This window comes from Grammomys surdaster, unplaced genomic scaffold (genome assembly GCF_004785775.1).
Source record: "Grammomys surdaster isolate TR1022 unplaced genomic scaffold, NIH_TR_1.0 125977, whole genome shotgun sequence".
NCBI classification, from domain to species: domain Eukaryota; kingdom Metazoa; phylum Chordata; class Mammalia; order Rodentia; family Muridae; genus Grammomys; species Grammomys surdaster.
Genome location: NW_021620793.1, coordinates 1,714,502 through 1,727,798, shown reverse-complemented (window position 1 = coordinate 1,727,798; position 13,297 = coordinate 1,714,502). Strand labels below are relative to the sequence as shown.

The window sequence follows — 13,297 nt, the reverse complement described above, 5'->3', positions numbered from 1 at the left end:
ATCAGGAAAGCAGTCTTTTAAAGCCTGGAGCACTCCTGTGACAGAGGGCCGAAAGGAGATAGCCACCACCTGGGTCGCTGCTATCTTTGGCCAGAACGCAGGGACTAAGCGCCCGTAAGGCAGTAAGCCTCTACAGGCTTGGACGGTTCTCAGAATATCCCACTGCTGTGCAGTCCAGAGCAATAAAGGTGAGCATCAGGAAGGAGGAGCAGAGGGAGCGCAACTGGCCAGATTTCCTCGCCCCTTGCGGGAGGGAGGGCCTTCCTGCGCTCAGCCCGACTCGCTCCGCCTCGGCCCCGCCCCGGCTGAGCCCCGCCCCAAAGTACCTTTTTCCACCCCGCGGACGCTTCGCTTTACCTCGGATACGCCCCTTCAACGGAGCCACGCCCATGGTCACGCCACGCCCCTCTGGCAGTGAAGCGCATGCTCCGTCTTGGCCGCCTTTCTCCATCAGGAGGCGCTCACTCCGCCTCGGTCCCCCCCTCGCCCGTTGGTCGCGAAGGCCTTTCTCTTTGGTTGAGCCATCCCGCCTTTCTAACTCCACCTTTTACGTCGCCACGCCTTTGGTCCCGCCCCCCGAGCGCACGCTCCGCCCCCGGCTGTGCCTTCTCGGTCTTGGCGGCGGACCGCGAAGGTAGGAGGCCGCGGCGCGCGTGCGCGGGGCGGGGACGGGGCGGGTGCGCCGGGCTAAGGAGGCGTTCTGGAGTGGTGTGGGTGTCTTGGGGGCTTCCAGCGCCCCGACGACCCCCTTCGGACTTGGCTTGGCCAGGTCTAGGCGGGAAGGGGACTCACCAGCGGTACGTCCCCATTGGAGTCTCCCCATCTGGGGCCCAGGGCCTGCGGCCCAGCAGCTTCTCACAGGGATGTCCTGGCTCCCCTGCACGTAGCCCTCGGGTAGGACGGTCACCAGGCGCCGCTGCCTGTGGCCTCCTGACTGCTAGGCCCGGTCCTCGGTGGGATGCTCTTCTTCCCTTTAGCTGATCTCGGGGGTAAAGGCTCTCCATAGTGCATAGCAGCAAACTGAGGTCCAGCGCAATCACTGAGCGTTCCAGAATGGCGAGGCCACAGGAGCCTGTGCAGAGATTTGCGCCTCCATCTACTAGGGGTTTTCAGGATGGGTCCAGCCAGCAGCTCTGGAGCTGGCATTTGGAGAGTCCCAGGCTTTTTGCAAACCCAAGTCAGAGGGATGTAGGTTCCCCCACCCCAGATCTATCCAGTCCCCTGGGTGCTGGACTTGTCTGAAAAGTTGAGACCCTCAGGTGGTGTTGTTCCTGTTTTCCTGATGAGCTCACAAGTAGCTCTAAGACTAGGAGAGGCTATGGATGGCTCCTTGGGGAGACTCCCAAATACATTTTCTCTTCATTAGCTCCTCCCCTCCCCAGATGCAAGTCCTGTTGGTGGAGTGGGCCTTCCGAGGGTCCTACCCTTAACCCTTCTAGGGGACACTGCCTGGCCTGGACCCCTGGTGCTGGACATGGATTTACTGGTGTCTTGTGACCCCTGGCTGTGTGGGATGGCTGAGAGTTATGCAACCCACAGGCAAAGTCAAGGGGGTTATTTATTCCCTCCCATTTAATTTTGTGTTCAGGTTAAGTATCCCAGAAGTTCTTCATTTAAAACAATTTCTTAGATATTTACATATACATACAAAGATTTGAGGGGACAGGACCCAAATCAAAACAAAATGCACCCGAGCACCTTACCTCAGTTAGCCATATAGGCTGCATACATAGCTTTGAACATCTTTGGTGTACTGTGGATTGTCACAGAAAGTTAGGTATGGGGCACTCGTGGCATTGATTTGGAAGTGTTAGGTTTTCAGATTAGAGATGTTCAGCCTATACTGTGGCTCTCCTCCGTGTTCATTCATTCATCCATTCATTCATTCATTGGACAGCTGTGTAGAGAGAGCTTTGGGCCCTGGGCACCACAGAGGTGGTGATGCACAAATATGACTTGCTCACTGCTCTCCGTAGAGATAGTGAGGTCAGCAGTGAGTCACTACCAGCAAGGACCACTTTAACGGGGAGGTCCAAGCTTAGCTCTCCCAGAAGGTGAGGTTTTGAGCCAGCTCTGATCTCCAGGTAGCTCTTACTTCATCTTGTACAAAGAGGAAGAGAGGGGGGATCTTAGGCAGAGAGGATGGCAGGTACAAACGTGTGTGATGGGAACATGGCTGGAGGGGGGGGGATTTGAAGAATCCAGACCAGTGTGACAGAGTAGTAAGGGAAGAGAAGGGTATGAGGTGTGACAGGTGGGCTGGGGCCAGGCTCAGTAGGCCTTTCAGGCTGAGACAAGTGGGGAGCTTTGAGCAGAGACAGGATCTCACTGTGTGGAGCAGAATAGCGCTGGGAGACCAGAGAGGAAGCAGGAGACCTTGGGGGACCATCTTAGCAGTTCACATGAAGCAGTGGCTTATATAATATCCATTAGAGACCAGGATGTGACTGGCACATGGCAAGGGACACATAATGTCAGTTGTTGCTGTTATTATTTAAAACTTTGAAATAGGAGGGCTGGGGATGTAGCTTGCCTGATAGAAACAAAGCCCTGACTTCATCCCCCAGCACTGAAAGAACTGACTGTGAAGTGTGTAGAACAGTGTCTTCTGATGAGGTGGGGTTAGGTTGGCGCAATACTTTTGTTATAATTTTTAGTCAGCAACTAGAGAAAATGAGGGGTAAGTGGTAGGAAAAACTGGTATGTTTGGGACTCGTGAGTAGTTGCTGAGGAGTTTTTGTTTGTTTGTTTTTTGGCGAGGCATGCCAAATAGGTTTGGAATGAGCTCAAAGGATCTCCTTGTCCCTGCAGACAGTGGCTGAGAGTCAGGAGGTGAGGCGTGAAGTCTAGTCACCGGGAAGAACCAGAGACTACAAAGGATGGGGTGACTACTGCAGCATCAGTGTCAGCGACAGGCACCGCTGTCCCTGTCAACTGCAGTATTTAAGGTAACGCCAGCTCATGAACTCAGGTGACCCTTGAACCTCAGAGGCTAACACAAGGCAGGTTTACAAATGGTTTCCCACTGAGTGTTTAGCAGATGGCTTTCTATGCAGTGAGCCTAGGACCCAAAACCTTCCATCTTATGGTTCTGACATCGTCTTGGACCCCGGAGTTATGTCCTTCCGGTTATGTCCAGTTATGTCCTTGGTAGGCCAGGACAGAGGGAAGCAGTTCCTCCTGGGAAGATTGGTCACTCCAAAGTGACACATTCTGTTGGGTAGAACTTGGGGCTGTCTGGTCACGTTTTCTGGCTGGTGTATCCAGGTGCACAGTTAATTTCCTCCTCCTGGCAGAAGTGGGTACCATTAGCACCTCATTCTGAAGAAAAGAAATCAGACTCGGGGTGAAGAGGGGTGAAACATGTCTAAGGTGACGGAGGCCAGGAGGAAGCTTGGCCAAGTGCAGAGTCCAGCTGGTCGATTGCCTTCTGAGTTCGTTTTTGTGCTGTGCAGAACACAGAAGACTGGATTGGTGGTGGTGGCGGTGGCGGTGGTGGTGGTGGCGGTTTTCTTTTTATATGTTTTTCATTTTACGTGTATGAGTGTTTGCCTGCATATATGTATGTGTATTATATGTGTACCTGGGACCCACAGAAACCAGCAGAGGGTGTCAGATTCCCTAGACCTAGAGTTACCATGTAGGTGCTGGAAACAGCCCAGGTCCCCTGCAAAAGCAGCAAGCCCTCTGAACCACTGAGCCAGGTCTCTAGCCCTAAAATCAGATAATTTATAAAAGAAAAAGTTCATTAATTCATGATGCTGAAGGATAGGGACTCAGTGGGTGGCCGTAATGGTGGGAAGACAGAAGACAAGCCAGCAAGAGGGCAGAGAGCTGGGCTGCCTTACACTGTTATTTACATGTGCATGTGTCTGTGCAGTACATATTATGTGTGCGTGTGTATTCACATATGTCTGGGTGTACATATGTGTGCACCAGAGGCTGACGTCAGATGTTTTCCTCAGTCACTTTCCTCTTAACATACTGAGGCAGGGTCTCCCACTGAACCAAGGTCAGGGATTGGCTGGTCTAGCGATCCAGTTTGATCTGGGAGCCCCTGTTTCCGCCTCCTGCGTGCTGGGGTTAGAGGGGGGTAGACATACCCACTCAGTTATAGTTACTGTTACTGTGATAAACACCACAACCAAAGCAACCTGGGGAGGAAAGTGTTTATTTGGCTTACACTACCATATCACTGTTCATCATAGAAGTAAGTCAAGACAGGAACTCGAGCAGGGCAGGAGCCTAGAGGCAGGGGCTGATGCAGAGGTTATGGGTAATGCTGCTTGCTCATCATCACTTGCCTAGCCTGCCTTCTTAGAGACACCCAGGACCATCAACCCAGGGATGGCTCCACCCACAAGGGGCTGGGGCCTCCCCATCAATCACTAGTTAAGAAAATGCCCTACAGACAGATCTTCTGGAGCCATTTTCTCAGCTGAAGTTCCCTCCTTTCAGCTAACTCTAGCTTGTGTCAAGTTGACATAAAGCTATCCAGCACACCCTGTATTACATAGGTCCCAGGGTTCAGAACACCAGACCTAATGCATTTATGGTAAGCGGTTTGCCTGCTGAAGCACCCCACTTTTAGATTATTTTGTTTTATGTGTACAAGTGTTGTTTGCACTCATGTCTGCAAACCGTATGCATGCCTGGTGCCTGCAGACCAGAAGGCATTGGATCCTCCTTGAACTGTTGTTAAGTGGGTTCTGGGAACTGAGCCCTCTGTAAAAGCAGCCAGGTTCTTAACTATTGCACCATCTATCTCTCTCAATGTAGCCAGGATTGGCCTCAAACACAAGATTTCCTGCCTTTACTACCAAAGTGCCGGGATTACAGACCTGAGCCACCACGCCTGCTTCAGCCCACACTCACAATATGAGAAAACTACAGTGTTGAGAAAGGCATCGGTCCCTCGGGTCTAATCCCCTCTCAAAGGTCCCATCACCTCTCAACGTTGACACTGGGGACCACATTTCACCAAGAGTTTGGGAAGGGACAAACTTATCTTTTCTCCTGCTCTAATTGTCTCAGATGCTTACTGCCTGCGTCTGCTAACCCAGGCCTAGTCCCGGAAGCTTCTAGCCTCCATACAGTCTTATCTAGACCTAGAGTGTTCTCAGCTCTGAGACTCACTGCTGAGTAAGCTCACCCTTTCTAGTTCTTTCTGATCTCTGGCTGGCTGGTTCAACTCAGCTGTTCTGACTCAAAACTTCTCTCCACACTGACTGGTTCAAACTGACTTCTTTCAGCTTCTGACTGAATTGCTCTGCTTGGTCTCATACTAACTTTGGCAAAATGTTCTGATCTTCTGGCTCCTTCTCATTCTCTGGCTTGTTCTGTCTTCGCCTGTGTCTAGCTTGTTCTCTCTTCAGCCTGTCTCTGTACAACTCCCCCGCTAAGATGTCCCCTCTCCCTTTCTCTACACTGCTGTCCTTTCAGTAGCCATCAGAGCTCCACAACAGCTTGATGGCACCTACCTTCTTGCCAGGTGTGCTTTTTTTCCATTTGCACTACAGATTCCTTAGCAGAGAAGGAGAGACCCAGTCTGGACTGAGGTGCGTGTATGCAGTACCTGTGCATCCGTGGGTCTCACTGACTTGGATATGGCAGCAGGTCTTGAAGATCAAGTGGCGTGGCTTTGCCCTTTAGCCATTTTGGGGAGTCTGTTTGGCTTAAGGGGGATGAGCTTCAGGCTTACACTTCTCCTTAGCATGTCACCTTGAATAGGTGAGCCCTCTACCCCTCTGAGTCTCATTTTGCTCATCCAGAAATGGGCCGATAGGAGGATCAAGTGAACTCGACACACCCTAGACCCTAGGGACCTGGAGAGTAGAAGGCAGCAGGTAGTGCTAAAGTGAGCTACCTGAGCTCAGCCTTGCCTCCTGTGCTTCTGAACCCCTTCCTGCTTTCAGCATGTTTTAAATCCCACAAAGACTCTGTTCTTGTTTACAAATGAGGAAACTGAGGAGAGGTAAGTTATCCAGGGCCATACTTCTAACACATGGCAGGCCAGCAATTCCATGTCCTTACCACCGTGCCACACAGCCTTCTTGCTTCTGAGAGGGAAACTGCTCTGGGACTTTGGGGCCCAGGGACCGTGCACAACACTGAGTTTTCTACTGAGTGAAGACAATATTTACCCAGTGTTCCCTGGGTGAAGCTGGCACCCTGGTGTGTGCTGTTGACAGGCAGATTCCTTGCTCCCAGGCAGCTCAGTGAGACCATCAATAGTGCCAGCTCTTACACAGGAGGATGCTGGGACACGGCAGGGGTGGGGTGGGGGTGGGGCTTGGAGAGACTCAGCTCCTGGTCTTGTCTGAGCTTCTGCTTTTCTTTGCTTCCAACCTGTAGTGCACAGGCATCTATCTGCCCAGCAGCAGGCTGCGAATGAGTTCTCAGCAAACCACGTGAGCCCGTTCCGGGTCAGGGAAGATGCTCCATAAACTAGGAACTCTGGCCTTTCCTGCCTCCGGCAGCTGGGCTTGTAAGGCTGCAGGACCCACAGCCCAGGGGTGGTGGCGGGCTAGGGGGAATACTGTCGCCTTCCATTCACATTCTCCTGCTCCTTTGCTCTCCTCGTTCCCGAGTGTGAGTGCTCGCTGGGCTCTTGTCATGCACCTCTGCTTCCTGCTGCTCTCCCTCTCCTCTCCCTTCTGAATCTCTCCCCACCCCCTGCGTGGTCACGTGGGGGCACCATCGGATTTAAGCTTAATCTGCTGGGCTGCTCAGCCGAGCAGCCTGGCGTTGGTGTGTTAATGTGTTGCTGCGTGTAGCTGAGACGACCTTCGACCTTTGTACTTTGGGGAGGGGGTCTGTGGAGTACCCACAGACCCCCCTCCATGAGCCTGGGGCTGGCAGAATCCCTGCAGACCCAGCTGGCACTGGAGATTGTGATCCAGGTGGGTCCTGAGCTGTGACCACCCTGGCCAGGGCAGGCAGGGCAGAATAACCAGTCTGATAGGAGTGGTGCCGGGGTGAACGGAGGGAAGTGTGGGTAAGTGTGCAGGGGTCACAGTTTGCAGCTCGGGGGGCCACACAGGCCAGTGCTGGGACTCCTTAATCTCAGTGCACAGTAGTGGGGGAAGGGCCCTTATGGATTTTACGGATTAGTGGCCTCCGGCACAGCAAGGTCCTCCCTGCCTTCTCTGCCCTTCAGTCCTAGCAGGCACTCTCTGCAGGTTACCCTTGGTTCCTAGTTTCTCGAGGACTTAGGCCCCAGGATTTGCCCAACCTTCAGGCCAGGAAGTCAGGGGTCTAGGGTCTCTGAAAACTCTCTTCTCACAGACCCTGGAGAGCTGTGTCCTGGGACCAGAGCAAGAGAAGAGCCTGAGTGTGCAGAACCCAGCCCAGGACGTGCAGGGAGCCAGCCTGCCTGTCTGTGTCAGGGAGGTCATCACCAGCAACCTCTCCCAGCCTGAGACCCCAGGTACCACCTCCCTACCCTGTTCAGGTCCTTCTCCTTTCTCAGGGGCAGTGATTCAGATGCTGTTGTGTAGTGCTGTGTGTGTGTGTCTGTGTGTGTGTGTGTGTGTGTGATGTGTGTGTGTGTGATGTGTGTGTGTGTCTGTGTGTGTGATGTGTGTATCTGTGTGTGATGTGTGTGTCTGTGTGTGATGTGTGTGTGTGTCTGTGTGTGTGTTATGTGTGTGGGGGGGCTCGTACACACATGTGTACAGATACATTTCCTGTGAGCACGAGGACGACAGAGAAGTGTTCTGGTGCTCTCTACCTATTTCCTTACCTCAGGGTCTCACACAGCCTGGAGCTAGGCTGCCAGCCAGCAAGTCCTGCTGCTCTTCCTGGCTCTTTCCCGAGTAGCTTTCGGGTTACAGGTACCCGAGGAGCCATGCCCAGCTTTCTACATGGGTGCTGAGACTTGAACTTAGATTCTCATGCTCGTGTGTGTAGCACGTGTCCTTCTGCACTGGTGCATGTCCTCAGCCCTGGGACAGGCACAGCTCTGTGATGGGGGGGTCTGCTTTACAGAGGAGCAGTCGGAGGCTGAGATGCAGTGTGCCCAAACCTGTTTTATTTATTCCCCATGTGGCACAGCTAGAGGAGAGGGCGGGTCTAACCTTTCCACTCACTGCTTCAGATTTGAACACCAGACAGTGAATTTCTTACTGGGGATGATGTGAGGTGTCTGAGGCAAAGATTCGGGATGGTGGGAAGCAGCTCAGACCAGGCTCTTATAGAGGCCTCATGACTTGGGCACAAAAGCTGATGGCCGCAGGTCCTCCTGGGGTGCAGCATGTGTAACTCACATGTATATATGTAAGGTCAGCTGGTTCCTTAGTGGCGTGGAGTGCTGGCAGCTGCACGGCTGCTGTAATCTGCTTCAGACTCCACATCAGGCCTGGGCTGTCTCTTTTGAGTGGACCAGGGATGCTGAAACTCCACAGAGGTGGGGAGGCTTAATGGCACCCCCCTCCCCTCCTGAGGCAAGGCTAGAAGGCCTGCAGTGTGTATCCATGTTTTTCAGAGTGAAAGTTACAAGCTAGCTGCCACTGAATTACACCATAGTTTTTGAGGTTGTGAGAGAACTGAGTGTGATGGTACTTACCTACAATCTGAGCATTTGAGGGGTGGGGGAGGGGATCATGAGTTCCATGCCAGCTCAGGCTACATAGGGAGACCTTGCCTCAAATAACAAGGAAACAAAGCAAAGGTATGAGAAGCCCCACCTTTGATTAAACCTTTACCACATTCTAATCATGGTCTAATACTATTCTACCCATTTACCAGATGAGTAAAATTGAGACCTGAATAGTCCTCAGAAAATGAGGGAGCAAGAATTTGGAGCTTTGTGTCTCCAGGGTGGGTGGGTACAGAAAGACATTCTCCTGACTCCCAGCTAGAGCCTTTCTCCTGTATGTTCTGGTGATGTGGCCACAGGGCTGTAGTTGTTTCTACACAAACCTAGCTCTTGGCCTTTCTTGCCAACCTACCTGTTCCTCAGCTTTCTTGGCCCCCAGGTGCTGGAGCCCCCACCCCACCCCCTGCTCCTCTCAGGGCCCCTTCCACCATCTTGTCTCAGAACTGAGTAGAACACCTGCGGGAGCTAGCGCTCCTCCACGCTCGCCAGAAGTCCACCTGAGCCCCTGTCCCTCGTCAGCCCCTCTCCAGGTCCCAGAGATGGCGTCACTGCTGTCGCTGCAGGAGGAAAACCAGCTGCTGCAGCAGGAGCTGTCCCGGGTGGAGGACCTGCTGGCCCAGAGCCGTGCAGAGCGTGATGAGCTTGCCATCAAGTACAATGCGGTCAATGAGAGGGTGGGTGCTGCGCCCGGCTGCGTGGGGTAGGGAGGTGCCCTGACCAGGCCCACGGGCCTCGGGAGGATGGACGTAGAATCCTGGTGTCTGGCTTAGACTGAAATGCTGCCACTGAGAATGGCCATGAGCGCATGGCGACCAGGGGAGCTGGTGGCGGTTACGGTAGGTAGAGGTGGGTGAAGGATGGAGTGTGTCAGCATCCGGGTGGACAGCGGTTTCCATAGCTCCCATTTATGGAGTGCCTCCAGCGTGCCAGAAATGTACTCAGTCCTTTATACTTAGTGTACCGAAGTTGATGATGCCCGTTTAACCAAGGAGAAACTAAAGGTCCAGAAAGAGAGAGAGAGACAGAGACAGAGACAGAGAGACAGAGACAGAGAGAGAGACAGAGAAAAATGAGAACCATGTCACAACCAGTTAAGACAAGAATCCTGGTGTCCTGGCTGCCTTTGTTTTGGGGGTGGCAGAGAGCCTGCTGGCTGCTGTAGGGCCCAGTGTATTCTAGTGGGAGGCCCTGTCTGTACGGAAGCCTGTGTATCGTAGTGCGTGCATGCGTGCCTGCCTGCGTGCGTGCGTGCGTGCATGCGTGCGTGTGTGTATGTCTGTACGCCCTCTGGAGGTGGGGTGTTTCCATGTCCTGGTCTGCCTGCTCAAACAAGCCTCTGACTTGTTGGGGCTTGCTAAGGGCAGAGTGGGGGCCTCAGGGTGGTCCCCCTAGCTTCAAGGACACTGCAGATTCGTTTCTTGGAGTCCGCAGGGGTGCAGGGACAGGGTGGGAGGAGCACTGGGTTGGTTCTGTTGACAGGCCAGAACCAGCCTCCTGCAGGCTAGACCCTTCTTGGCCCAGGACACAGTGCCAGTCTCCTGTGGATGACCTTTTAGGTACCAGCTCCAGCAGCTGACTCTCACACTGGGTCCTGATTGACAAGGGAGGGAAGGTAGGTAGACGCTCCCTTCTCTTCTTCCTGGTCTGCAGTGGGGGACTGTGTCCACTCAAATCTTCCCCTCAGATGTTGGGACACACAGCCTGCGTTTCTGTTTATTGTGTGCCTGAGACAGTTTGGGTGAGTCCCCACCTGGAAGTGGAGATGGGGTGAACATGACCCTGAAGACCTTTCCTGGAGGGGGAGGGTCCACAGAGAACATAAGAACCCAGTGGTTACAGACGGAGAAACCGAGGCCCAAGGTCAGCAGTGGAGCTGGATAGACACCCCGGTCTAAGTGTGGTTGTATGGTGCATTTCCTTTTACGTCCCCTGTTCCTGCAGATGACAGGTGCCCTGTGGCCACACTGGCCTGCCAGACTAGGTTGGGACCAATCAGTGAGACTATTTTCATCCTTCAGACCCCACATCTTCCTGGGACAGGGAGTGGAACAAGAGCTAGGATTCATGCTCTGTTCGTTGTATGTAGAGAAACTGAGGCAGAACTCCCAGAGGGCGCCTCCCAGGTCCTCAGTGTCCCTAAGAAACAGATGTAGTGAGATACGTGGGAAAGAGACAATGGTCTTATCCTTTGTGCTGGAGAACAGACTCCCTGGGTTCCTCAAGTGTCCATGGCAACCTGGGTTTAGTGAGTTAATGGGGCAGGAGAGCAACGGTTGCTAGGGAGACAGTAAACTACTTTCATCCATTCTTATGGCAGCCTCCTTTCCATTGGAACTGCAAGTCAGAGGAAAGGCTGCTTTCTAAAGGGTAGAATTTGTGGAGAGAGCTGAGGTCTGGCCTGCAGTAGCCTGGCATGAGCACTGGGGAAACAGGTGGAGTCCCTAGTAACTGGCCAAAATCCCTCCATACCACAGGAGCCAACAGCACCGGCGTCACACAAATGTGTAAAGCACATACAACACAGGCCATACTAGACCCACATAGAACACAACACAGAGAAACAAATCCACCCGGCTGGGAGGTCGTAGTGTATGCCTTTAGTGCTCTGGAGGCAGAGGCAAGATCTCTCAAGTTCAAGGGCAGTCTACAGAGTGCGTTCCAGGACAGCCAGAGCTTGCACCTTGTACCCCCAAATTCACAGACTATATGTAGCCAGAGAACACACAGTCCTGCCCTGGCACAGCAACACCTGGGTGGACAGTCACAGCATCGCCGCGTACCATAACCAACAGCACGGTGCATTCTGCATAGCTCCTGGCTGCACACCTGTACACACACAGACAACAAAAGAACAGAAGCCAGCACGCGCACTCACACACGCAAGTGTGGTCACTACCACCACCTGTGACCCATGGAGCCCAGGGTGTCCTCTGGCATACACAGATACACAAGCACATGTCCTGGTACACAGGTGGACACAGTGCCTGCACACCCCCATAGACCTTGTCCAGATGCACCTCACCCTGGAGCATGAGAAGGCTCAGATACCACGTCAGCATGCACCCAGCGCATGCAAGGTGTGCAGGGCCCCATTACACACACACCTTCCAGGACAGATGTGGGCACTGCCCACCCCTCGGCTGCTTGGGCTTTGTGTAGACATTTGCCGTAAGCGCAGAGGAAGTTCCTGTCGCCACCTCCCTTAGCCTTGGCTCGCAGTGCAGCCCCCATGGGCTGTGCTGACCCTTTCCTCTCGGTGTCATCCTGGCGGGCATGGTCATCCTGCCCACCTGCATCGCTCTGGGTGGCTCTCAGCATCTACCAGGTGTACTGGGCTAGTGCAGGTCTAGAGGGCCACTGACCTAGTCTGGGCCTCCCCTCCTGCTGGCTTCCCTTTGACTGGTGCCCCTAACTTGTGTGTGTGTGTTTGAGGGTCCTGCTGGTCAGCTGGAGTGCTTGGGAGATGGATGGTAAACGTGGGTTAGCATCAGTCATCTGGGTTAGGGATCAGCCCTCTGTGTGTTTCCATGGCCCTAAGTGCTCATCTCCAGCCTTCCCTCCCTCAGCCCCTTACCCTGACAGCTAGAAGCTGAGGGACCATCAGGCACCTGGACAGGGTTGAGGGGCTAGTGGACCGGCCTCTGCGTGCCCATGGGTTCTGGAGCTGGCACACTGCACAGTAGCTGGAGTGGAGGAAGTTAGGAGAGAGTCCTGTGAGGCGACGGAGAGGTGGGGGTGAGGGGGACAAAGCAGGTGCTAGGTAGGGCATGTAGAGGTCTTAAGGCTGTGTGGAACCCCTCCTGGGGTGTTCGAGACTGCCGGTGTTCATTCCAGGTGCTTTCTGTAAGCTGGGATCTTCTGCGCATTGATACCTCTGCTCTGAGTAGATTCGCATGCACTTACATTGTTAGTTCAGTGGTCTCAAACCGCCCCTGGGTGTGAGCCATCCCACAGCCAGTGTCCTAGGTACTAAATCCAGTGGGGAACAAAAGTCCAGGCTTTCCTGAGCTTGCCTTGGGGAAGGAAGAGGGTCGGGAGACATGGCAGCAGTCTAAGGCAGAAACCAGAGTGGGGTAGACTGTTCTGAAGGTGTAACAGAGTGCACAGAGGGGGTGGGCACCTCACTGTCTACCTCCTGGTCCGTCTGTGTGCAGGCATGGTGGCAGGTCTCCCTGCACATGTGCATGCTTGTGTCTTGTGTGCATGCTTGGCCTGTCCGTGTGCCCATGCCTGTTCTAACTACACCCATGCCCACCCCATCTGTGTGCGCATAGCCAGTTTTTGTTACCATTCCTTCTTCATCAGCGTGTGCCCATGCCCGCCCACGTATACTCTCATGTCTGCACCGTGTGCCTGTGCCTAGTCTGTGTATCTAAGTATGTTCCATCTGTGTGCCCATGTCTGCCCTGTGTGTTCAAGCATGTCCTATTTGTGTGCCCATGTCTGCCCTGTGTGTCCAAGCATGTCCTATCTGAGTGCCCATGTCTGCACTATGTGCCCAATCATGTCCTATCTGTGTGCCCATGTCTGTACTATGTGCCCAAGCATGTCTTATCTGAGTGCTCATGTCTGTACTATGTGTCCAAGCATGTCCTATCTGTGTGCCCATGTCTGTACTATGTGTCCAAGCATGTCTTATCTGAGTGCCCATGTCTGTACTATGTGTCCAAGCATGTCTTATCTGAGTGCCCATGTCTG

The 13,297-nt window shown here is 53.6% G+C and overlaps 1 protein-coding gene across 6 annotated transcripts in view; it reads left to right on the top strand.

The window, feature by feature from the left end:
- Positions 1 to 617: 617 nt before the first annotated feature.
- The window catches only part of Crocc (ciliary rootlet coiled-coil, rootletin), a 44,048-nt gene continuing 31,368 nt past the window's right edge, over positions 618 to 13,297 (top strand). For 2 of the 6 annotated variants that reach the window (XM_028754022.1, XM_028754018.1), the window contains exons 1-4: positions 700 to 797; positions 2,812 to 2,948; positions 7,288 to 7,429; positions 9,119 to 9,273. In XM_028754022.1, coding sequence (XP_028609855.1) covers positions 9,139 to 9,273 — 135 coding nt within the window. In that variant the 5' untranslated portion in view covers positions 700 to 797; positions 2,812 to 2,948; positions 7,288 to 7,429; positions 9,119 to 9,138. Of the gene's footprint in view, positions 635 to 699; positions 798 to 2,760; positions 2,949 to 6,842; positions 6,903 to 7,287; positions 7,430 to 9,118; positions 9,274 to 13,297 lie in introns of those variants that run through there. The other 4 variants (XM_028754020.1, XM_028754021.1, XM_028754019.1 and 1 more) reach the window with 4 other exon arrangements.